Here is a 25,328-nt window from a genome sequence, read left to right as displayed (position 1 = left end):
CTCAGTTGCACATACTCAGCGCACATTATCATGCCTTAGGCTGGAAACATGCCCTACACAAGTACACAAATGCAAATGACAATGCCAGGCCAACACACTACAAATGCACAGATTGGTTGTACATACTGGACATGCATTCTTATGGCCATGTAGAAGTAATAAACCTGAGTCCTCAAGAGTGTGATCCAGAACAGTTGCGAAAGACTGAGCAGAAAAAGCACAAATGGAAGAAGATGGCTTCATTCTATGGTAATCTGCTATAATGCCCCTCGCTGTGACGCTTGAAACTGTACCTCGCGCTTGCCTTTTTCTTTTTTTTCCACATGCAATTTCTCCTGTAGGCGGCTTAGACAAAACACTTAGGAGGCCTGCCTTAGACATTTCAATGCAGGAAAATCCCTGTTGAAGGTTAAATACATCAAACTAATAAAATAAATGCATCTCTTTTCCCAATATCAGAGGTGACAGTCAACCAGAATGCACAGGAATGTGAAGAACAAAGTAGATATACAAAGTAAATGAATGCCTATGAATGAAATGTAGCTTCAACGTGCTTCAATGTGGTAGTGCGGATCAAATTGTCCTCAGTCAGTGCAGGAGAATTACAGCTTGCAGTGGCTTGTTTGAGTCTTTGAACTGTGTGAGCCAACTAGGTTATAATGCTATGAATCAGAGTCAGTGAGAATAAATCAGACTGAGAAAATCAGGAACATGGCTAACAAAACCAAATGCTCATCTAACCAGGCTCCTCAGAGCACCTAAGGCAATATTTGACTAGTTCCTATCATGGCACGTTTTACTCATCTGGACAAACAAAGCTGATCTGTGTCTGACGCTTACTGGCTCCGTGTAACTAAGTTACACACATGAAGCAAATGTTGATGATGTTGATGGCTTGGCCTTTCATTGGCTTGCATCTGATCTATGGTGACTATTCTTAAAAGGGGTAGCATTGTTATTAAGAGAGAATTAAGGATTTCTCAGTGTGATTATATAACTACTTAAAAAGGGCTTATGAATGGTGTGGTTCTCACTAAAGTAGGAATGGGGGCATTAAGTGTTTGAATGGTCCCATTTAGGCTTTGAGGAAAATAAAACCTACATTAGTCTGCATAGTAACAGCCATAGCTGGAGCATTGCGCTGGCTGCCATAGCAACACCACAAGAGTTTAATGGGCGCATTCCACGCAATTATATACGTCTCACTACACCCTATTACTGTGATCAAACTTCACTTTGTAAATGCAACTCACACACGCACACACACACACACACACACACAAACATACCTCAAGCAAAGAACAGCAATTTGGCCTGGATTACATATAAGATGACAGAGTTATATGATATGCTATTTGAAATCCTTGCTACCATTTGTCTTGACTTTCTTCAAGATTACACTTCAAGGTACAAAAGAAGTTTCATGATAACAGTATGCAAGCATTAAATTATTGTATATAACCCTTGTCACAGAATGCATTTAATCTAATAAATGTATTTAAACACAAAAACTTGAGTGCTAGAACTATGTATAGTATACAAACAAGTAATGGTTATAAATTACTGACAACACTCATGAAATATGGCTAGCTGAAGCTAAAAATTAAAAAAAAAAAAAAGATCAAACAAACAGAGCAATACTTATAGTGTAGACTGTATAGTATAAATGTGCTAGTATGTTGACTGTCCTCCAGTGTTCACTTTGTAAAGTTGTCTGTCTTTGTTCGTAAGAAAAACTCCCCGTGGTGTTATTTTTTGCGTTGCAGATCAGTTTTGTTCTTTTGAAATCACAGTTAATATTGCAGTATATTAAGACAATCATTTGCACTCGTTTAACCAAAAATGGCCATGATGTATTGACCGATCCCTGCGGCAAGAGGGCGCAAGACTGAAAACAGGGAAATATATTTGTGAATATACCCTTAAATAAGATCTGTGGTAGTCTTTTTAGCGGAAGTGGAAGTCGATCAGTTCTGCTGGAACTTCCGCTCTCAGTTTGGACTAAACATACTAGCTAGTTTGCTAACAAATCTAATTGTCCTTAGCAAAAAATTGGCTTACTAATATGCATACATCAGGCAAATCATAGTGTCGGACAGCTCAACAAAAAGGTTTGTTATATCAGTGAACGAGTGCAAATATTCGTTTGTGTTTGTTTTTAAATATTTAGCTAAGTTAGCTTCCTTGCTAGCTAACGTTACAATCACGAATCAGTTAGCTAGCGGGCCACTGCTCAGACTTCATAGCTAGCAACCTACCTAAAGGGTAGATCGCTATTACTTGCTAAGAAAAGTTATACCATCGGGCCCGGTGTTCACAGAAGTACTGTGTTTGATTCAGTCTTTTTTTCTTATATTATGTACCCGCGTGGCTGTGTTAAATTATCAGTTTTACAAGCAATGATGGTCGCCAGGTACAGTTAAAAACACCGATTCTAACTCTGGAACGAGCTGAGCAACCCATCTGATCAAAGCTAACTAGGTAACGTTAGCTACCTGATGCTACTGTAGGTCAGTGATTCTTAAATTCGGCACTGTGTGTTGTGGGTTTCGTTCCAACCAGAATTGCGATCTCTGGATTTTAACAAGCTGTTATTTTTTTCTTAATTAGGGGCTTTTCATGTTTAGTGGAATAATTTACCACATTGAGTAACATTATGCTTTGACTTTTATTAGTCATGGCATGCATAGGTATTTCTGACAACGTGATTTAAGAGGGTAAATAATCCCCGTGAACACAAAAAGGGTAATTAAGAAAAAATTACAGTTTGTTAAAATTCTGGGATTGCAGTTGAGGCTGGAACAAAAATCAGCATAGCCATTACACAGTGGCACACCAGGAGTAAGTTTGAGAAACACTGCTGTAAGTGACAAATCCAAGCTAACTGAAAAAGAAAATCTCATCTAGCTATTAACAATCCACTCTATCCATGCACGTCCAGCTGTACTGAAAAAAAGGAAATAATAATAATTTGTCGAAAAATATATGTTCCTGTATATCACATTCTCATTTTACTAAGTACTGGTACATACATTTATGCATGTTTTCTGGCACTTGGGGTTGTCGTATTGTTACTAACTGCATCTTTGCGTTGTCTGTGCTCAGGCCACAGCTTCACATCATAGCCATGACGACCACGATAGTCCATGACACCACAGAGGCCGTGAAGCTGTGCCCGGCACACGGCCTCTACCTGAAGCCCATCGCCAAGATGATGGTGAGCGTGGCACTGCCGCAGCTGAAGCAGCCTGGCAAGTCCATATCCAACTGGGAGGTGATGGAGCGGATAAAGTCCATGGTGCATCCAGAGCAGTTCTCCACCCTCCGCATCTCCAAGAGTACCATGGAGTTTATCCGCTTTGAGGGTGAGGTGGAGAACCGGGGCATGGTCAAGGCATTCTTGTCCAAGCTAGACGGTAAGAGCATCAAGCTGAGTGGCTTCACGGACATCCTGAAGGTGCGGGCAGCTGAAAACAAGATGGACTTTCCCACCCGCTATGACTGGGACTCCTTCTTCCGCGATGCCAAGGACATGAATGAGACGTTGCCTGGGGAGCGGCCCGACACCATCCACCTCGAAGGTTTGCCCTGCAAGTGGTTTGCCCAGAAGGACGCTTCGCCCGAGCGGCCCTCCGAGGCTGTCCTCAAGACGGTGTTTGAGGGCTTCGGAAGCATCCGGAAAGTTGACATCCCCATGCTGGACCCCTACCGCGAGGAGATGATGGACAAGAACTTCCACACTTTCACCTTCGGGGGCCACCTGAACTTCGAAGCCTACGTGCAGTACCAGGAGTACGCAGGCTTTGTGAAGGCCATGGACACACTCAGGGGCATGAAGCTGATGTACAAGGCTGAGGACAGCAAGGCCGTGGCCTGCAACATTAAGGTGAGACCTAGTGTCCTATACAGCAGGGGTATCAAATCCAAGTCCTGAATGGCTGAAATTTCCGCAGATTTTTGTGATTTCTGTTCAGTCGGCCGCTGATGTATGGCTGGGAAGTAAGTCACGTGTGTACTCATGAGGTGTGCTACCCTGGAACAAGCTGTACATCGATATTGTTTTTTTATCTGTTTTAAAGTCTCCAGATATTACGTAGTCCAGCTCTGTTTTTTATTACTATGAACTAGGAATTTGGAAGCTTTCACTCTCACAAGCCTGCCTGAAATACCGTCTTTGTAAGGGGAAGGTATTTACCTTTGTTCTCTTGCATTGCTGAGGCAAACGTGAAATAGTTGAAAGGTATAGTGTATAGCTTCTGTGTTGCTAAGGAGATATGGCAGTGAACACAGATTAGAAGGTTGAACAGAAGAAATATTTTTTACTCCAGCACTCTCTCTTGAAAATGAGAGGGTACAATCACAAACGTATTCCTATAGCATTGAAGTGTGTGTCCATGCTAAATGTCATGCTAGTCCACTTGGCTTATTCTGGCTCATATTGCTGCCTGGAGCTAAAACCTCTCTTTGCAAATATTCTTCTTCCATTGTTGTGAAAACAGTAGGCTTGCTAGTTGCCGAGTTGACTAATTTATTGTCACCATACACACAAGATCACATTTCCATAGCCGTAGCTACGTTTAAAAAAATGTTTGTATTCTGTGTTCCTTGACAGCCCTTAGTTACTTTTGGTGAACACCAAAGTTGACAGCTGATTTGAGCGTATGTGACACACCAGTTTATGACAGCTAAATTCCGCCACACTAACTATCCCATCCACTGCCTGTTCTCTGAGCTGAAGTGGATAGTGTGTTCTGTTGAGCGGTTGAGGGCTGTCTTTGCTGCCTCTTTTTGATCCTCTCCCTCACCCCTGCCCCCACCCTGAGGGCAGTCGTATGGATGAACACGTCCAGTTTGCGTCATTTTTGAAATTGCACCAGTAACTACTCAGCTGTGTGATTTGGGAAAAAGGCTGAGAAACAATCAGATTGTCCCGACTAATGAGATGGAGGCCATCCGGACAAATTGCGGCTTGTGTAACGCGGTCAGCCAAAGGGCTTTTAATGAAATGAAAGTCTCTGTTGCATTGTCCTCTCAAGGATCATTGGCCCTGTCAGTAAATCCATTTTCTAATCCAGTGCAAACCGAATACTCACAAAAAGAGGGGGGAAGAAGCCCCCCACTCCTCTTTCTACCCTGCAAATGGCCTCGATTAATTAACTCAGATAGCAAGCCATGTAAAACAGGCTTGGAGATCATTTCAAGAAAACATTTCACAGTTTTCTTTCTCTGAGACCAGTTTTAGAATTGAAATAGAAATATTTCTGCACAAACTTGAGTTGAAAGTCTTATATAATCAGTCTCTCCCAGCTCTGTGACTCCCAATTCACAGGTCCTGCCTAAGCAGCCATTTTATCATATTAGGAAAATGTGAGGATACATTGAGTTGTTTAGCTGACGGTTGAAGCTCATAATTTTCTTAAAACGTTTCTCAAAGCAACATTTAGCACAAAGCGCTTCTTCGTCAGAGTATGCTTTACTGAGGAGCAGGGAAGTGCGTCCACCTTTCCCATTTCTCATTTATACGATTATGTTTTACCTTTTTTTTTGCTTCATTTTTACCGTTTATCTCCTTTAACATAAACGGTCACAAAACCTGATTTGGGTATGAGTAAAAATGTGCACAGATGTCCATTAGTGGAGAATATTGGCGGGGTTAATGGCATCCGTTCACAGAAGGCCTGCCTACCTGTGTGTTTCAGGTGGCGTTCGACACCACCAAGCACCTGAGCGACTGGGCCGTGAAAAAGAGGCAGATGGAGAGGCAGAAGCTGCAGGAGCTGGAACGGCAGAGGGAGGAGCAGAAACGCCGGGAGAAGGAGGAAGAGGAGCGACGCAGAGAGGAAGAGAGGTACCCGCACAGTGCATCTTTCTTCTTCTTCTTAACTACAATGTTCTTTGTTACTTCTGTGTTCTGTTTTTGTCACCATGTCATAACAAACGCAACAAGACGTGTCAGTTTGTGCAGTGGATATTCACTGGGTAGCTGTAGTGCTGGGTGATGAGAGAGTGATGTGGGGTCTAAACCTCAGACTTCACCATGATTGGACACTATTTCGATTCTTGAGGCGATGATTCAGTATTTGGCAATATCACAAATTTACAATACAATCCAAAATAATGTGATTTAATTAGAAGAAATCTATATATATATATATATATGATATATGAAAAGCTACAGGATGGTAGATCTCCAGGGACAGGGTTGGACACCCCTGCTCTGTATAGTGCACTAAGTGTTATCCACTATATAGAGAATAGAGAACGAGTGAACAGGTTAACCATTTGAGACCCAGCCTAACACTGTATTTGTCAGGCTCAGAAATTGGAATAATGTGGCTCTGGCTGCTGGGTAGCTCATTGAGTTAAGACGCAATGTTGTGGTGCATAGAGGAGCCCCACTGTCTTGGATCGAATCTAGACCGTGCCAGTGCCGACTGTAGGAGGCAGCTCCATAGGGTGACCTCCGTATTGTGACTGTGTCATCCAGGTTATGGGAGTATTTTTTAGTTTGTTTGGGGTCCACATTTCATCTCTATCTAATGGCCCCTGCTGTAGTCTGCAGTCTGAAAAGCAGCTGGGAGCTAGCAGCACCCCGTGTTTTTGGGGAAGAACCATGGATGTCTACACTCTTTCAAATCTTCATTGTGGCCCGGGCGTGAACGTGGATAATTGGATAAGTACTGGTGGGAATTGGATATACACAGCCCCATGTGGGACACCAAATTAAAAAAATGATTAAAGAAATCTCTAAAAAGAAATAATGTGGCCGTTCGGTGGCTGCTGCAGCGAGCTCATGCTGTGGCACGAGTCTGTTTTTTGGAGGCACTTCAGGACACGCCCTGTGCTGTGCTGCAGGAAACAGAGGGAGCTGGAGGAGGAGGAGAAGGAGAGGAGGAGGGAGGAGAAGCTGAGGAAGAGAGAGCAGAAGATAAGGGAGAGGGAGGAGAAGAGGACACAGAGGAAGGTGAAGAAGCAGCAGGCAGAGGAACAGAAGAAACTACACCTGAAGATCGCCATGGAGGAGAGGAAGCTTCTGCTGGCCCAGCGCAACCTGGAGTCCATCCGCCTCATCGCCGAGCTGCTGGGCAGGGCCAAGGTCAGAGCCGTTCGCTTGCGCCCCCTACTGTCTGAACACAGCTAATACTTACGCTTTCTGTCCCCAGCACAAAAATCACAAAAATATTATTTTCATAGTATTGTGCGTCAGAATGTTCGACTCCCATATCTATCTGACCAAAGGTTTGCCACTGACTGTTTGTAATTGAATATAATATTTGATATTTTTCCATAGACTTGTACACGCCAGAAGATTTAATATTATTATTATTAGCTTCTGCAGTACACTTCCTGTTCTCCTGCTGACTTCTTATTTTCTTTCCACCTACATTTCTGCTTGCTACTCCTCCTACAGCTTTTAAGCTAGACATGCCGTTCCAATTTTATAATATTCCCAGAGGCTCAGAGTAGGATGCTTTTATAAAGCCGTTTGTCCACATGGTGGCGCTATAATTGCCAATTTAAGGTGAAATCTTTGAAAACTCATGCCTTTCACCCCGTTTGACCTAGAGTCATGAAATTTGGTATGTAGGTCACGCTCCTCACAAGGATCAAATTTGCCTCAAAAAGCTGTAAGCTCTGCCAACTCTCTCTGCCGAGATTTTCTGCCATGTATAATTTTGTGAAAAACACTAAAACGACTGCTGCTCCAGAGTAACTGGACAAATATGCAAAAAAACCTGTTGTGCAGCATCTGTGAACCAAGCTCTACATGGCATATTATTTTCAGAATTATTTCTTGACCGATCTGGTGACACAAATATTTTGTGTCATAACATTTCAGCCTGTTTTAGACAGGCTTATGGTTAATACCATTGTAAAGCAGCTTTATTTTGAATTGTTTGCTGTTTCTATTTCAATGGCTGTGATATACGGCATTCAATTTGGTGCCTTTTTCTGGATATTTGGTAGTGGTAAAACATCCAGAAAAATTAGGTTGATGTAGTGCCAATATTTGAATGTCTGCCAAATCCCACTAGGTTATTGTCATGAGGTTGTGCTGGTAAAGTTTGAAGGTGCTTCTGCTCTCTAACTTTTTTGTCTCGGAACTGCTAAACAACTATGAAGCAACCACACTTGTTTATTAAACTTTCCATTCTAATTTGAGGTAAGTATTGTAAACTGTTTTTGTGCAGTTTTATATCTGTGGCTGTTTCTGACCCCGCCCACCTCTTGCAGGCCCTGAAGCAGCAACAGCATGAGAGGGAACAAGCAGAGCTGGCTCTGCAGCAGAAGGCGGAGCTTGCCAGGCTGCAGGAGGTGGAGGAGAGGCGGAGACTGCAGGAGGCGGAGCTCCGGCGGGTGGAGGACGAGAAGGCGAGGGCTCTGGAACTGCAGCGCAAGGAGAGGGAGCTTCGCGACAGGCTCCTGGGGAACCTCCTGAAGAAGAGCACTGTCTCCGAAGGGCCGGAGGTGGTGCTGGGGCTTGTGGGAAACCCCGCCCTCGGCGTGACCTTTGGGTCAGCGGACTGCCAGACCAATGGCACGCAGGGGCCGCAGGTGAACGGCCTGCCGCGCGCAGCCAGGCTGAGCCAGCACGCCCTCACCGGCGGCGACATTGGCCGCGCTCACTCCGGGGGGCGAAGCAGCTCTCAGAAGGGTTTCCGTGACGACGGCAGCTGGGAGGGGAGGGTTGGGGGGGCCCACAGCAAAGAGCGCAGTCACGGGAGGGGGGAGCGTGGCAGCCGAGCCGGGAGAGAACGCAGCTGGAAACGCAGTCGGGATCGCAGCAGAGATCGAAGAGATCGCAGTCGAGAGCGCAGTTGGGAGCGCAGCCGAGGCAGAGGGGAGCGCAGCTGGGAGTGCAGCCGAGGCAGAGGACAGCGCAGCCGGGAGCGCAGTCGAGGCAGAAGGGAGCACAGTCGGGGCAGAAGGGAGCGCAGTCGGGAGCGCAATCGGGAGCACAGTCCGGGCAGAAGGGAGCGCAGTCGGGGCAGTCGGGAGCACAGTCGGGGCAGTCGGGGCAGCCGGGAGCGCAGTCGGGAGCGCAGTCGGGGCAGCCGGGAGCGCAGTCGGGAGCGCAGTCGGGACAGCCGGGAGCGCAGTCGGGGCAGCCGGGAGCGCAGAGGCAGAGGCAGGGGCAGGGGCAGGAGCTGGTCACGGTCCTCCAGCAGTGACCGGTACAGCCGGAGGAGAGGGTCCAGTCGGGACAGGAGCCACAGGTACCACCGCAGCCGCAGCTGCAGCCGGGACAGGCAGCGGGCCGGCCGCGACCGCCGGCACTACAGTTAACCACAACCAAGCAAACAGCCCCCGAGCCGGACTCTACCGTAGTGTTCCAGTGACCCTCCCCATTCCCATAAGGCCCTCTGTGCTGCCTGTGCTACCTGTACTGGTCTACTCTGTGTGCAGTATGTCTGTTGGCCAGGCTCTGAGTGGGCCCATAGTGAAGGACAGGTAATCAGTGGCAGATCTCTTCGCTTCTCATCCCATGCTAAAAAATGACAGGAAACACAGATGACAGTGTTGTTTACCATCTCTGCTTGCTTTTTTTTGTCTTATTATTAAAATATTAGACCCAAAATATTTGGTTTCTCCATTTTTCAACAAGTTCCATCTCACAAGCTGTGAGTTTTTTGCTGTTATATTTAGGCCATAATAACTGCTTAGGACACCTTTGTTTTTTTTTTTAAAGTGGGACAGAAATATCCATATGGCCTGGAGAGGAATCCTAAACCAGCAGCAGTAGATATTTTATTTTAATTGTACAATATACATACACGCACACTATAAATAGGTGGTACAATGCAGGAAAAGTACTGTATATTTTAACATTGATGATTGAATCTGTGGAGGAAATTTGAAGTGTCTGGGCCTTAAGTGGCATAATTAGGTAATATGTAATAGACTTGGCATAAAAACAAAAGCTGTTAGGGCTTGCTCTTGCACATTGTGCTTGATGATATCCGTTAAATGTGTAAGATTGCCAAAATTTTGTTTCAGTGGTGAAGAAGACATTCTTAAACGATCTAATTATTTGAGGAACCCACAGTGACTTAATTTAATGTGTGTAAAACCTGTTTTTTTTCTAAAGGGAGACTTTAGAAGTGAAAGGGAATTAGTGTTAAATTCTCTCATGTTTGGAGCTCTCAATAAAAGCCTTAACAGAGACATGGTCTGTTGAAGTATTTCCCAAATAATGAGCATGCTACCAAGTATTTCCACCTTTACAAGTTTTGGTTTTAGTGTTGTTTTAATTTTTTATTACCAAAATGCTGCTCAGCACGTATTTGAATAAAGTTTGAGTTGTTTGATTTCATGGCACGTGTGTACATGTTTTATTTAATGCAGTACACCTAACTACCTGCTGTCGTGCTAGAATCCTCTGTGCTCTTGTATAGCTTTGCCTTATTAATGAGAGTTCCTCTGAAGACAGGAAGCACTTTTATGTTCTGTTTTGGTTCAGGGGAGCTCAGTCTTACCTGTCAGGATGCTGACAGTTGGTCAGAATTGGGTTTCTAGGCAGTCACTCAGGGATGATATTTTCCCCCTTGGAAGTTGGGTTGAAAGAACATTCTCTACATTTGCATTTCACAGATGCTCTCACCTTCACACACACACCTCACCAGCAGAGTCCCTCCTGTTCAGGATTGGTACAACTATTGCATGTACTCGTTGGTCTGGAGAAAAAAAATGCAAAGCGTGCTTTACTTTGTTGAAATAAAAAGGGAAAGTGGAAAGTACAGCGTTTATGTGAAAAGAACCAATAGGATTTTTGGCTGGAATTCAATGAGAACCAAACCCTGCACCAGTGAGCAGTGATAACACTGATTATGCAGAAGTCATTAACTGTAATTATATTATAATGAACATTACAGTCTTTTGAGATGGCAGTTGGCACCCCACTGCCTGTTGTGTTCTCAGCTGGAATTTTAAATCAACTGTTATTCAAATGTACTGGTACCATCAGGGTTAAAAAGAACAAATAACAATGTATTCCATTAGTAGTTACTGATTCACTGCTGTTTACAAACTAACTTTTCTGGGAATTGAAAATTCATGCATCACAATCAGGAGTACTGAATTCTCGAGAAGCGTCAGTTTGTTGTAGGTCCAGCTGTCCAGTTGAGAGTATCCTTAGGACCCACTGAGCCGATGTTTACATCACTGAGTGTGTTTCAGTACCCTCTGGGCTTTTGAATGTGTTTCAGAACCCTCTCAGGGCTTGGTAGTGTGTGTTTTAGAACTCTCTCTGGGAGTGTGTGTTTTGGACCACGTGCAGCCCAACCCTCGGGCAGGTCCCCTGTTCCTGTGCCCCTTCGTGCTGACTCCAGTGAGATAATCTCTTTGTTTTTACTCTCTCGCTCATGCGGCTCTATGTCCCTCTGCTCTGTTCCTCTCCTTTTCTGCTCCCAGCCCTCCTGCTCACCTACCCTCATCATTTTGGGGCACACATCATGGATGAAGCCAAGTTTGGGGAATAGGGTGACCCAGTCTTCTTCAGGAAAATGACAAACCCCCTTGCGCCCCCCCCCCCCCATTGAGCCGATGGCTGTAAGCTCCCTAATCTGATTAAGGCCTCTTGTTTGACTGTAGTAGCTGCAGAACGCTTATTAAGACAGAGTCCCCACTGAGTCTGTTTCTCAGTGTCACAAAAAGGCTCCCCACCTTGGCTGAGGAAACTGCAGAGATGAGCTCTTTAAATGATGTAGAGTACCCCAGAAGGATACTGGACTACATGGAGGGTTTCCTGGTGTCCAAGGTAAAGAAAACGTCCGTATATCACTTGGTGTTTCAAGTGTGATGATTATAATTATTATGGAGATTTAATGATCATTTATGGTGATGTTTGGGAATTACATTCATAACTTAGAGGTGGTAGCAGGTTAGGTAGCACTGTTCACTGCACTAATATGGTGTTGGTGTAGAACAGGGGTGTCCAGTCTTATCTGAAAAGGGCCAATATGAGGGCAGGTTTTTGTTTTAGCCTAGCACTGAGATACCACCTTATCAAGGTGTTGATTGAAGACTGATTAGTTGGATTAGGTTTTCATAGTGTTGGGCTAAACCAAAAACCTGCACCCACATCGGCCCTGAAATAAGAGTGGACACCCCTGATGAAGAGACAAAAATTGTATGTCATGGTAATGTGTATCTTGGGTGTGGAAGTTCTGAATATCCATTGCAAATAGTTCTGTCATGCCACACATTCCCCTTAAAAAAGCAGTCCCTGAGTCCTGTTCTCAGAGTCACCAGGTCCACTGGTTCTTTTTTTGTTACTTAAGGAACAATGTCTTAGTAACTTATTTGATCAACTCGGTAGTTCCCTGTTATCTTTGATCTGAATTGGTCACCTTTTTTAAGGTGTATACACAAACCAGCAGATTTGGCAGCCCTCCAAAATCAGGATTGTGTACCACAGCCTTAGGCCTTGGTTCCAACAGGACCCTCCTGTCCTGTACAGACTCTGTTTGCCTCCTGTGAGCTGGGCGTGTACGACTTCCTGCTGGCGTCAGAGCGCCCCCTGTCTGCAGTGGAGTTGGCGCAGGGGCTGGGCACCAGTGAGGATGGGATGGAGCGCCTCCTATCGGCCTGCGTGGGACTGCAGCTCCTGACATCTCACCCCAGTGACACCGAGGGTACCGGTCCCCTTGATTATCTGGGGCTGTGGAGCTTTGTATTTCTGTGTGCGATCAGCAGATATTGGTTTGATGGACATTCACTCTGAAGTCCAGCACATTAAGCGCAAGCAGGCTAGAATACCCAGCCTGTAGAAACCCAGAAAAGCTGAAATCCACAGGCGTTGTGGACACAGAACCTATAAGCCTTCCTTAATGTCGTTCCAATGGCTACTTATTTTTGGTTTTGTGTTATACATTCTGAAAAGTTATTTTTATGTTTAATAGAATATATATTATAGTATTTGATATTATATTATTTTAAAGAACAAAAACTGTGTCCTACATATTGCACACAAACTGCAGTCTGCACACTTCCTCCATATTCACCTTAAATATATTGCAACCCTACTACAGGGAGGGACTCCGCCTTTAGTCATGCTGCCACTGCCTATTTATGCCAGCCATGATTGCTCTAACCTCTACATGTAGCAGAATGAACATTTTCCATTTAGCGTTGTTGTTTCCCAAATAGAACAGGAAGGATGGTAGCCCACTTTGGTGATGAAACATTTAGTATGACACCTTCATTTACATCTGAAATTTTTACATAAAACATGAGAACACTGTTTGTGCATAAGAAATGCATTATGGGTTGTTCTAACAGTCTGAATGTCTGTTTTGTTTTTACCAGTCCTCTATAGCAACACTGAGATGTCCAAGACTTACCTCACAAAGTCCAGTCCACAGTCTTTGTATCATTCTATACAATACAACTCCAAGACCATCTACCTGTGCTGGCACTACCTTACTGATGCAGTGAGGTAAGTCACACCACACTAGGCGCAAGAATTTAAAGATATGTTAAAGAATTATGACACTGGGCCCTATTTTAAGAGTCAACGTGCAATTGTGAAATGCTAGCAGCAATTCAAGGCAAATTATGGCATGTCCAACTCAATTTTGGTAATTTTGTGACGCTAGGCTTTAGTGCAACTACTGGACAGTTGTAAAACAGGCTGGTTCAATTGGACTAAATTGACTGTGGGTGTGATGAGGGTTTGGTTTTATTATTGCCTATGAGATTGGCAGATTTCTTTCCCTTTAAAAACAGTTCATTAGTGCCACTGCAAACTGCTGACTTTGCTGTTGAATGAGGTGCGGTCTGGGCTGGGGGGTATGGCCACAGCTGCGATGCATGGGAATGGCTAAGGCTGTGGCCAATTTCCTAATCATTGGGCTTCATAAAAGGCCTGGTGGTGAGACCCAGGAAGAGGATGGGTTTTTGGACTGTGTGGCTATTGTGGACATTGATGAATTTGGTGCCTGTTTCCTTTTGTGGTTTTGTATTCTTCCCTGCCTTTGCCCAGAAAGTTTTAGTTTGCCAGGTTGGCTGTTTATTATTTTCTAAGGATTTATTTTATTATCAGTGTCAGGATTAAATAAACAGCAACAAGTCAATTATCCATTTTTGTGTTTCTGCCTGTTCACCACGTGATTCAGGGGTGAACGCCAGCCCTGCATCACAGTGTATACAAACTGAAATGCAGAGCCAGAACCTAGAAGTGATGCTGTTTGCTATAAAATCTGAGTGCAACGTTTTCCATTATTAAATCTGAATAACAGATTTGTTATTACAGAGTTTTTAATATATTCCAAACAGTTTGAGTTTGCAGTCACAAAAATCACATAAAATATAAAATGGCTGTCAGACCACTTTCATATTCAAATTCAGCAGCAAAGGGCATTTCAGATATACTTAACACTGATTCAGACAGACAAATATCGTCTAGCCGTGTATTTTTGAGCCTTTTCATTTGTCCATCCAGGAGATAATCCAACAAATAAAATAAGAAAACAAAAAGCATGAAAAACAAATATTTAGCTTGAAGCAAATCTTGTTCTAGACCCCTGAACGTGAACTCTAAAGAGTATAGCAAGTCTCTTTGAAATGTCAGGGGCCATCAGCTAAGACGATGCGCATCTCTCATTCCGCCCCGCCTGACCATATCAATAAGGTTCAGCATTGGCTTTCTTAGCGTGACAGGAGTTATCCAGTGCTAGAACAAATCAACAGCAAAACGTGACAGCTGTATTCTCTTGTGTTTGCAGGGAAGGGACGAATCAATATGAGAAGGCTTTTGGTGTGAGCTCCAAAGACCTATTTGAAGCCCTGTATAGGTGAGAATTTTTAAACTTGTGTGAAGCCCTGTACAGCTGAGTATGTTAGACCTATCTGAAGCCCTGTACAGGTGAGTCGTGTTAGGTGTGTTGAAGCCCTGTACAGGTGAGTCGTGTTAGGTGTGTTGAAGCCCTGTACAGGTGAGTCGTGTTAGGTGTGTCGAAGCCCTGTACAGGTGAGTCGTGTTAGGTGTGTTGAAGCCCTGTACAGGTGAGTCGTGTTAGGTGTGTTGAAGCCCTGTACAGGTGAGTCGTGTTAGGTGTGTTGAAGCCCTGTACAGGTGAGTCGTGTTAGGTGTGTTGAAGCCCTGTACAGGTGAGTCGTGTTAGGTGTGTTGAAGCCCTGTACAGGTGAGTCGTGTTAGGTGTGTTGAAGCCCTGTACAGGTGAGTCGTGTTAGGTGTGTCGAAGCCCTGTACAGGTGAGTCGTGTTAGGTGTGTTGAAGCCCTGTACAGGTGAGTCGTGTTAGGTGTGTTGAAGCCCTGTACAGGTGAGTCGTGTTAGGTGTGTTGAAGCCCTGTACAGGTGAGTCGTGTTAGGTGTGTTGAAGCCCTGTACAGGTGAGTCGTGTTAGGTGTGTTGAAGTCCTGTACAGGTGAGTCGTGTTAGGTGTGTTGAAACCCTGTACAGGTGAGTCGTGTTAGGTGTGTTGAAACCCTGTACAGGTGAGTCGTGTTAGGTGTGTTGAAGCCCTGTACAGGTGAGTAGTGTTAGGTGTGCCTTTGGAGCCCTTGAGCCACTTCACCCCCTGTGGAAGCAGTGTGATTAATATTCCCCTATCACCTCTTCTCCCTTGTCGTGCGCGAAGCCGGTGGCTCAGCTCAGTAATGGCTTTTCTGGCTCCGAACAGCTTTGTGATGAAAGATAAAAGCAGGCCTCCTTCCCGGAGGTTGGCCGTATTTCACCGGCTGCATTGTATTTCTTCACAGCCCGCCGTTTCACAAAATGTTTCCCCCTGCCGCTAAGGAAAATGGCCCTATTCAGAGAAGCCCCACTGGCTGAAAGAACAGGTCACAGGGCGCGCTAGGGCCCACGCTGGCAGGCCGGAGGAGGAAAATTGGCCTTTTCATGCAAGATGGGGCTGTCAGCATGGGCATGGCAACAAGCGGTCAACTTGTTTGTTTCCTGTCACTGTCACCTGTCTTTTGGCTCTACTGATGGCCCTTCACTGATATAACACCCCACACACACAAACACACACGCACGCACACACACACAAACACACACGCACGTACGCACACACACACACACACACACACACTCTTACACACACAATTGATCAAATCAGTACTGTTGAGTACATCTAAGAAAAACAAGGTTGTATGTGGCCTGTTTTTGATTGGTTATTTATGGGCTTATGGGACAATAATCCTTTCTGATTTCATTCTATCATATGCAAAGAAAAAAACAAAAAAAACAGACATCACCCTGGCCTTTAGGTTTGCATCTAGATCTCAAATTGCTGTTTACTGTCACAGGCTTTTTTATACATTAGATGAAAGTTCAAGCTTCTCTTTCATAATCAAAACCCTGACCACCAGATTAACTCAGTGTTTCCATTCTCAAAAGGGCAAGTGATGCCAAAAGGAAGAAGAAAAAGAAGAAGTAGCAAACTGTTTATAATAAGCTATAGAAGGCTGTGAAATACACAAAGGCCTTATCACCGGGGGACCTGGCAGAGCTGTCACTTGGAGTATTTGTAACGTGTGTGTTCTCTACGGTTAGAGTCGGACCGCTGGGACTGGGTGGCTAACAATTGCCTGCCGCAGCCCGGCGTGCCCGAGGCGGTCTCCGATATGAAAAGCGTGACATTTGAGTCCTTGAATGTGACGGGACACTGGATCAGCCGCAGGACCGGATGGGGAGCATCTGCTCGCCCCCCCAATGTCCCCCTCATGCCCCCTGTATAACCCCCAGCGCAGGACGTGGGACGCTGGGAGTGTATCAGTGCCCCCCCCCCCCCCCCCCCCCCCCCCCCCCCCCCCCCCCCCCCCGCCCCTTAGGATGTAGATTAAGGAAAATGCAGACAAGAAGCTCAGGGATACAAGTTCCCCTCTGGGACCCCAAATCATCTTTATGCACCCATACGCTGGTGCACACAGAAACCAGTCCCCATTCACTTTATGTCTGCTTATTGTTCTGTATGCTTGTCTTTAAGCATCTATTTATACGTCTATGTATGTGCCTGACTGATTGTTTAATTAATCAATTGTTTAATAAATCAGTTAGTTAAATAATTATATAATAGCCGAAGTCCTGATATCAATATCTCAGTGGTCATTGACCAGGACCATGGTGCTGATACCAGCGGCTCATGAGTGAATGGCCATATTTGCTATTTACTCATCCATTGTGGGCAGAATAGTGCGTATGCCTCTGTAATTTGGGCGTGTCTCTGCTTGTGTTATGGGCGTGTCCCTGTGACTCACGTGGGCCTGCTTGTTTCAGGTCCAACGAAGAGATGGTGAAATTCATGCAGCTCATGAACTCTATTTGGAACATCTGTGGAAAAGACGTGGTAACGGCCTTTGACCTTTCACCCTTCAAAACCATCTATGACCTTGGAGGTGGGTTGGCATCCGTGCCAGACAATGACTTATTTTTGCCTTCAGGCAATACTTTGCGAGGCTGTTTTACTTTAATGGATCGGTTGTGTAATTGTCACTCTTATTTCTTGAATTATGCATTAGCAAGCATGGCCTTCCTCTGTCTGAAAGAATTATCAGTGTCCATCTGACATTACCCATGACATGAATTGCTTTCATTATTCATGTGCACTGTAGACACCCTTTTCCAGACTCATTCACACAGCGTGCTACATTCCCAGTTTATGCTCTTGGACACCTATTTAAGAAATACAGACCATGTGACTGGAGGGCCTACAGCAGTGCATCCTTCCAGATAAAATACCAGCTGTCTAACCCCTGCACCACGACTGCTACCTGAACACATCCATTTCAACTGTTATCAGATACAGCCTTTCTTCGCAAGGGTCAGGACAATGATAAAAAAAACTGAATTGAAAGCTTTTTTATTGGCCGCAGTATATATTTTACAACAGCGGATGTTGCCGCGAAATCCGCCCGTTGGCTTTCTACTCACCATTTAAAAACTGCAATCCCAGCCGTGTTTGTGCATCGGAGCGTCTGCAGCGACTGATGAAATATTGAAGGAGTGTGGACATATTTATGTGCTCTGTGGCAGTTATAGAGTATTGAAGTGAGTTGAAAAGGATTGCATTTCTTCTGACTTGAAGTGGGGTGTGGGCGTGGGGTTTGGGGGGCAGAGGGACGATATGGTGAGTGTGAAACAGAGTCCGGGCAGCTTTCATGATTTGGGTCCCAGATACTCGGGCAGGAGAGGTACCAATGTGTATTGAGGCAGAGGCAGGTGTCCATTGTTTGCTGGTGTGCGACATAACAATCTTACCTAACCTCAGGGCTGCAGGTATAAGGGACACAACAATGGAACACAAACATATTTTTTACTGGACCTGAGATTAGTAATATTTAGTAATACTGTCAGTAGGTTATACAGGTCCCTTTTATGGAACTAAAGACAATGCCTTCACTTCTGAGGACCTATGGATGGTCTGGGAAGAAAATTCCATTTATACATCTTTACAAAGCACAGCATCTCCTTAAATGGAATTCCCTGCCAGGGGCCAGGAACTGGTTTGGTAGGGGTTTTGAGTAGTGAGTTGGTTGCCTGTGACCACTAGGTGGAGCTGTGCAATCACTGCTCTTTGAAAAGTGGTGCCAGCCCCTCTCCTTCGCGTCTCCTGGCACGCAGAATTATGACAGGGCTTATGACCAGACGGGAACACCGACTGGTGAGATAAACCCGACTGGGGTGGTGGGGGCGGGGGTGTGTGGATAGGTAGGGGTAGGGAGAGTACTCCGCCTGGTAGGAACCAGTTTTTTGCCGACATCTGGCCTTGAATCTTAAGTATCTCTCTCTGCCCTTAATAAGGATCCTCTGATGCCTCTTCATATCAGACAAAACAAGCACGTCCAAGACACAGCAGGGTTTCACACAGCTTTAAAATCAGTCCCCTGTTTCTCCAGGTGGATCATGGGAGTCCCATCACACGCCAGGTGCTTAATTCACAGCTATAACCCAAATGGATATTTTTACAGCTGGACTCTGGCTGGGGGGGCATTCTGGAGCCCTGACATGAACAAAGAAACTGACCGCCCCCACCCACCATTTCTTATTATCTTCTGCCAAATAGCAGCTGATAGGCCAGCATGCTGGGCCACAGAAATCAGAGGGGATTATGGGTGGGCAGAGCAGATCCGTACAGAGTGGGGTGACAGGGCTCAGCTTGGACGGGAATGCTCTCTTACATTATTCAGGAAAACAAGTTCACTGTCAGGTGTAATTGTGCTTGATGGCAGGTGACTCGTCAGCATCAAAAAGGTAGCAAGGTTGTGGGCAAGATAACGTGAGGTTGTGCCTGTCAGTAAAGCAAAGGCCCAGAGTCATGTCAATTTGTTAAGGGGGCTATGTCTGTTAGTTTTATGAAGGGGTGGGGTTGCGGATGAGGTGGAAGGTGGGTGTGCCCATCAATCACTTAGTGTGGGTTCATGAATAAGGTAGTGGACGTGTCAATCTGAGGAAAAGGGGCGGATCATCTATGAGGTAGCTGGAGGTTGAGCCTGTCAGTCAGAGTACGGCACCAAGGTTTCATTTCAAGCCTAGGAAGCCCCCCAGCAGACAGAGCTGAGGCCTCAATAGCGGCGCCACGCGACAGCTTTTACCACAGCTTCCGCACCCCTCAGTCTACACCCCCAAGTGTGCCGCCCTCAGTGTGTGCCGTCTTAACTGGCACCGGCCGTGGGTGGGCTGACAGGGCGCGCACACTGTGCTCCTCCTGCAGGGGCAATAGCCATCATTACTGTTCATCATTACTGTCCCTGCTGCACCTGCCCTGCGCCAGCCCTGGTGCTGGCCTCCTCGGGGAACAGTGTTGTGTTTGAACAATGAGAACAAGACAAAATAAGGGTGTGCAGCGAGAGCCATGACAGCATGATTAACGGAGGTAACATTTGGAGGGAAATGTGTTTAATAATGAATGTCTGGGCTTCTGACAGGCAAGAAGATGCTGGCATTTAGGACGGGAGAGAAAAAAAGGAAATTACAAGGAGTAGTATTTTCCTGGCTTTTTTTGGAGCAGAGACCTTGCATGTGAATACTCAGTGGTCAGGAAGTCACACTGCACACTCTAGACAGTGTCAAGTAATTTTAGTTCAACTTGGCAATCGTAAATGTATACACATGAGCTTTGTATTCATGGTACAGTAAGGTGGACTGGTCAGTTAGCTTTTGAGCAACTTATAATGGCTGTAAGTTGGATAATAATATCAATATGTATTTATTGGTTATATAGTTTGAAGCACTGTTTCCTGTTGAAACTTCCTTTCTGTGAAATGTCTAAGGATTCTTCCTTCTCTACTTTGGCTTCAGTTCCTGCTGTTCACAGCACCCTCATGCATCCTCCTCCTTTCTGTTCTCCAAAGGTTGCAGTGGTGCGCTGGCCAAACAGTGTGTGGCTGCATACCCTGGGTCCACCGTCACCATCTTCGACCTCCCCAAAGTGGTGCACATGGCCAAGGAGCACTTTGTGTCTGCAGAAGATGGGAGGATCCTGTTCCATGAAGGTACCCACCGAAGCTAAGCAGACTGGTTCTGGTATCCAAGAACCAATGACAGGGGAGAAATTGTGGGGGATTGGTCTGGACCTCAGTGCCTCAGTGATATTAGTGGCTCAGTTGTGATTAGTTAATGCCATAGTACTGATATCAGTGGCTTAATAACTATTGTCCAGGGCTGCAGTTCTGATATCAGTGTCTCAGGGGTGATTGGTCAGGTCTATAGTGCTGATATTAGTGTCTCAGGGGTGATTGGTCAAGTCTGTAGGGCTGATATTAGACAAACAGTGTGGCAGATGTGTCTTGAATGTGTCTTGTCTGAATACATTGCCCACCTTCAGATCTGTCTGATCTTTGAACCTGTAGCTACTGCCTGTTCCCGTCTTGTTTCCCTCTCATTGCTTCTCTGTCTCCCCATCTCTCCATCTTACTCTTTTGCAACCCGCCCTTGACTACAGAGGGAGGTCAGAGTCAACGTCAGAGCAAAGACTGACATTTAGATTCTTCATTCTTTGGCTCCTTGAGAGGGAAATGCCAGTTTGAGTGTGACAGATTGTACATTATCAGAAAGGCTGTTTATAACTATCCAATATTATTTATAGTGAACCAGACATGCCTGCAGGGCATAAATACATCTGTTCAGCATAATACAGTACATATCACGCGGATTGCTTCTGTAATCACCATCAATAACAATTTCAGTGTAACAGTGAAGAACTTTGCCCTCCTCACAGGAAAAATGTTCAATATTGAGCAGCGAGCTGCTGTGTGTGCAAATATAATTCCTTTTTAAAGTCTATTTAAAAATATTCCCTACCTTTACAGAATACTGACAAACCAAATTTAAACTGCACTCTATGAAAACTTACACACATTTCTCTCAAGTGTGAAGAAAGTGTACCTTCACAAGCTTTTTGTCCGCTAAACTTCATTTGGATTTAAATTGAATTATATTTACTCAAAAAAAGCCTTAAAAATGCTTTGCATTTTTCGGGGGTGTCCACAACATAGTAAGAGGGTAACATAGCTATACCAAATCAGTAGGCCTATTTGTCAAGCTCATGATGATTGTAGTCCACCTGTGAAAAGGCATTCGCAGAGGAGGTTCAAAAGTCATTATTTAATATTGGTGAGCTGACCAACAAACATACACTGAGTCCAGCCGTGAGTGCGCCAGGGCATGTTTGGCTGTGAATTAATCCCTCTCTGCATCTGTGCAGGAGACTTCTTCAAAGAACCTCTCCCTGAAGCTGACCTCTACATCCTAGCCCGAATTTTACATGACTGGACCGACCAGCGGAGCCTGGAGCTACTCACCAAGGTGCAGCAGTCCTGCAAACCAGGTACAGAACCATCCATGGCCCACTCCGCAGCCTGCTATACAGTCCGCGCACCACCCATGGCACCATAGTTAATCTGTCAGCTTAATCTGTCAAACAAGTTTTAAAAAGTGCTTGACCCACATTGCAATCTTGGGGTTTGTTCCATTCTGCTGCAGAATTTTACTGAGGTATCTTAAGAATAAAAATGAACAGGCTTCTTCAAGACATCCTGATTTCAATCTTGATTGACAAAGTAAAACCATTTCCAACTTTATATATTCTTGAAGCCTGGGATCAAAAAAGTAGTTCATATAAGCGTTCAGAGAGTATCCTGGTTTTTTAATCTGTGACATACCTCTACATTGATGTAGACCACTCTCATAGACTAGATTTTTTGAAAGGCTGTCAAAATTATCCATAGGGAAATTGGTACAAAGGTACCATATGCCTTCAATTTTAAAAAGACGGAAATGGAATGTTTTATTATTTTCTAAAGGTCCCTGGTGTGTCCATGAGATATAAAAGGCCATGTTGAGAAAAAGAATAACTGCACATTTGTGGGTGAATTGGCTCGCGCCTCACGCAGGTCTGTCCATACTGTGCCTTCTCCCTCTGTTCCTGAAGGCTGATTAATTGCAGTTGAAATGTTTTCGTGACGCTCGGATCTCTGACCTGTGGCTCTGGAAACTGTGTCAGCGCCGCTGGATGATTGTCCTGGCCAGGCCGGGGTCAGGACTGCCCAAACCCTTTCAACAAATGCGCAAATGAAAAAGAAAAACTCCTCGCAGACAGGCCTCGGGGCTGTTGTTCACCAGCGCGCATTTATAGCAGAGGATAAAAAAAACAGTATAGTCCGGCCTTGGAAGCTAAACCCAGAGGAGAATTGCGCAACCGCGCTGCCGCGGTTAGAAAATGTGATTTACCCTTGCGTCATCCCTTACCCAAAACAACAAAAACTCAATACAGGACAAAATGAAGAGTTCATTTGTGCGTCTCTCAGTGGCCAGAGAACTTCGCCTCAAAGTCTTTTGATAAATCCTTCCTCTGTGGGTCACGTTGCCTTGACACCACCGCAGATGTTGTTTGTGGGGTTCTACTGCAAACGCTAAATCACCCGTAGTTAGCGGAGATGGAAATTAAGTGGGTGGCACCCTGTCACTTCGTGTTCTGACATGGTGACACGGCGAAGATGGTGCAGATCATTGGTTGTCAAAGCGCGTCTGGCTCTGCTCAGCTGCCTCAGACCTGCTATGTTGTGTCCGCCCTGACTGCGCCCTGCTGGCTGCTTCCTTCTTTGCAAGCCTCACGCGGGGGCCGAGGAGGAGGAGGAGGAGGAGGGGAGTTAGGGGAGTGAGGGTGAGGTTTCCAGTATCGGCATTCTGAGCATGTCCAGAGCCTGGTGGGGAATTACTATACCTAAGGGGAGAGTCAGGGTCACTCAGCCTTGAGATTAGATCTGCTGATCTCGCAGCTGGGCCCATGCTGTCTCCCATTGGCCGGCCCAATTCCACCTCTGGGCCCATGCTGTCTCCCATTGGCCGGCCCAATTCCACCTCTGGGCACAGGCTGATATTTTCTGTCCTCCTCAGAAATAAAAGTATGGTATGCTCCCGCTTCTCCAGGGTGAGTGACAGCAGGACCTGTGTATTTACCCTTTGCCGTACCTATGAATGACTTCTTGTCACTGACACCCGGTTTGTGAAGCATACAATGTCAATCGAAAATGGCCACAACATGCTTAAATTACGTGGTATTGCATTAACAATATATTGATACCTATTGTATTTCCAAGTTATTTTGAAATGCATAGAAAATTGTAAAGACTGCACAGCTCCAGAGTGCCCTAAACAACAGATCCAGAATCAGCTTAGCCCACCTATCACCTCGCCACGGCAACTTCATGAAAAAAAAACAAATGTAGACTGACTCAGGGTCAGTGCTTGGGGGCAGAACAGATGGTGGTGGTTGAGGTAAAGAATGCAATCCATTATAATTCACTGCATGCCCGTCATTGCACCCTGTGTCCAGGTGGGGGCGTGCTGCTGGTGGAGGCGCTGCTCCATGAGGATAACAGCGGGCCGCTGACGGCGCAGCTGTACTCGCTCAACATGCTGGTGCAGACGGAGGGGAGGGAGAGGAAGGCGTCAGAGTACACCGCCCTGCTGACCGCCGCGGGCTTCTCCCACGTCCAGGTGCAGAGGACCGGCAAGATCTACGACGCTGTTCTGGGCAGGAAGTGAAAGGTTGCGCAATACGCAAAGAATTCACTTTTTTTTTTTTTGTCAGATTTGGTGTAACCACAGTGCACTTCACTAAGCCAGAATAAGGAATCTTATTTTCAGTGTGACGTGCCTAGACGAGCTGTACTCATGACGTTGTTTCTTTACTGTTCTGTATGTATGTTAGATATCTCCTAGTCAGTAATAGGGCTAACTGTAGACACCCTCAAGAGGGCATAAGAATGAAAGTATTTAATAAACTTAATTAAACTGTATTTAACCATCTGATATTGAAATGCGTTAATTAAATACAACACTGGCGTTCTGTTTTTAGACACATAACTAAATACAACATATTACATAATATACTAATATGTATGTAAATGTAATAAATGCATACATAATGAATGTGCAATAAGTGTGTCTTACACAGAGTGGCGTGCAGATGAGGCATGCCATCTGAACAAGTTTGAAGAATAGCTACTCTACACCTCAACACAACCTCCCCTCCACCTCTCTACCCATCCAAACCCTCTACTGACACGCATAGAATCTACACTTCATGGCCAAAAGTATGTGGACACCTGACATCCAAAATCTCATCAAAAATTATGGGCATTAATATGGAGTTGGTCCACCCTTTGCTGCTAAAACAACCTCCACCCTTCTGGGAAGGCTTATGCTTATGAAGACCTTCTAAGAATTTTAAGGTTTCCTTCTAGTTTTCATTTTCCCACTTGATAAACATATAAATCAAAGCGCAGCACACATATCCAGCTCAAGCTAATGAATATGTACCATGTGACCTCTCTGTGTGACTTGACACACTTCTCTGGGGACTGAAAATGGCAATGCGTGTTGATATTTTTTATTTCCTCAGAGGCGTGCTTCAACATTATGATTGCTCCATTATTGAGGAAACATCATTCACACTTTGTCCCAACAGGTGACAGACGTTTCATTGCCTTCATTAACCTCCAGGGAACACAATTACCCTGGCACTATAATAACTTCAGAGGAGCAAGCTGACAAACATGATAATTAGGAAATTCAGTCTGTCCCATTTGGCACTGTCTTTTTGTGCTTTTTAGTGTAAAAATATGGCAGAGAAGAGAATTGGGATTGGTTCAGGAGGTCAAAGGTGGTGAGTAATGGTTAACCTCTGCATTGGGGAAGTTATGGCTGAAAAATGTTCTTCCCAATCATGTCTCTGGGAGCGCCATTTGTTTAGGTTTACCTCTTTCTATGTAAACTTTTTCAAAATGTCAATCATAATCATGATGAAATGCTTCAAAATGGGATGATGCTGGAAATAAGTATGCAGAATCACTGCCCTG

General features: G+C 45.1%; 2 protein-coding genes across 2 annotated transcripts; both read left to right on the top strand.

Annotated features, from left to right (window-relative positions):
- The first annotated feature begins 1,948 nt into the window (after positions 1-1,948).
- akap17a (A kinase (PRKA) anchor protein 17A) lies at positions 1,949-10,315 on the top strand. Its single transcript, XM_035394693.1, has 5 exons — positions 1,949-2,111; positions 3,106-3,886; positions 5,700-5,848; positions 6,856-7,096; positions 8,236-10,315. Exons 2-5 carry the CDS (start codon positions 3,128-3,130, stop codon positions 9,286-9,288), a joined length of 2,202 nt encoding a protein of 733 aa, XP_035250584.1. The 5' UTR covers positions 1,949-2,111; positions 3,106-3,127; the 3' UTR covers positions 9,289-10,315.
- A 1,312-nt stretch (positions 10,316-11,627) lies between these two features.
- On the top strand, positions 11,628-24,295 carry asmt (acetylserotonin O-methyltransferase). The gene is made up of 8 exons (XM_035394434.1): positions 11,628-11,758; positions 12,461-12,635; positions 13,309-13,438; positions 14,727-14,795; positions 17,245-17,363; positions 20,319-20,459; positions 21,671-21,793; positions 23,801-24,295. The coding sequence occupies exons 1-8, from the start codon at positions 11,687-11,689 to the stop codon at positions 24,010-24,012; spliced, it is 1,041 nt and encodes a 346-aa protein (XP_035250325.1). The 5' UTR covers positions 11,628-11,686; the 3' UTR covers positions 24,013-24,295.
- Positions 24,296-25,328: the final 1,033 nt, after the last annotated feature.

Source organism: Anguilla anguilla, chromosome 15 (assembly GCF_013347855.1).
Source record: "Anguilla anguilla isolate fAngAng1 chromosome 15, fAngAng1.pri, whole genome shotgun sequence".
NCBI lineage: Eukaryota > Metazoa > Chordata > Actinopteri > Anguilliformes > Anguillidae > Anguilla > Anguilla anguilla.
Note: the sequence above shows the minus strand (reverse complement) of the source record. Positions and strands in the feature narration are given on the sequence as shown.

Coding starts and splice junctions, on each gene's coding strand:
- akap17a (XM_035394693.1), top strand. CDS start 3,128: ATGACGACCACGATAGTCCATGACACCACAGAGGCCGTGAAGCTGTGC. Junction 5,849..6,855: donor CGACGCAGAGAGGAAGAGAG/GTACCCGCACAG, acceptor GCTGTGCTGCAG/GAAACAGAGGGAGCTGGAGG. Junction 7,097..8,235: donor AGCTGCTGGGCAGGGCCAAG/GTCAGAGCCGTT, acceptor CACCTCTTGCAG/GCCCTGAAGCAGCAACAGCA.
- asmt (XM_035394434.1), top strand. CDS start 11,687: ATGAGCTCTTTAAATGATGTAGAGTACCCCAGAAGGATACTGGACTAC. Junction 11,759..12,460: donor AGGGTTTCCTGGTGTCCAAG/GTAAAGAAAACG, acceptor TGTCCTGTACAG/ACTCTGTTTGCCTCCTGTGA. Junction 20,460..21,670: donor GAGGATCCTGTTCCATGAAG/GTACCCACCGAA, acceptor GCATCTGTGCAG/GAGACTTCTTCAAAGAACCT.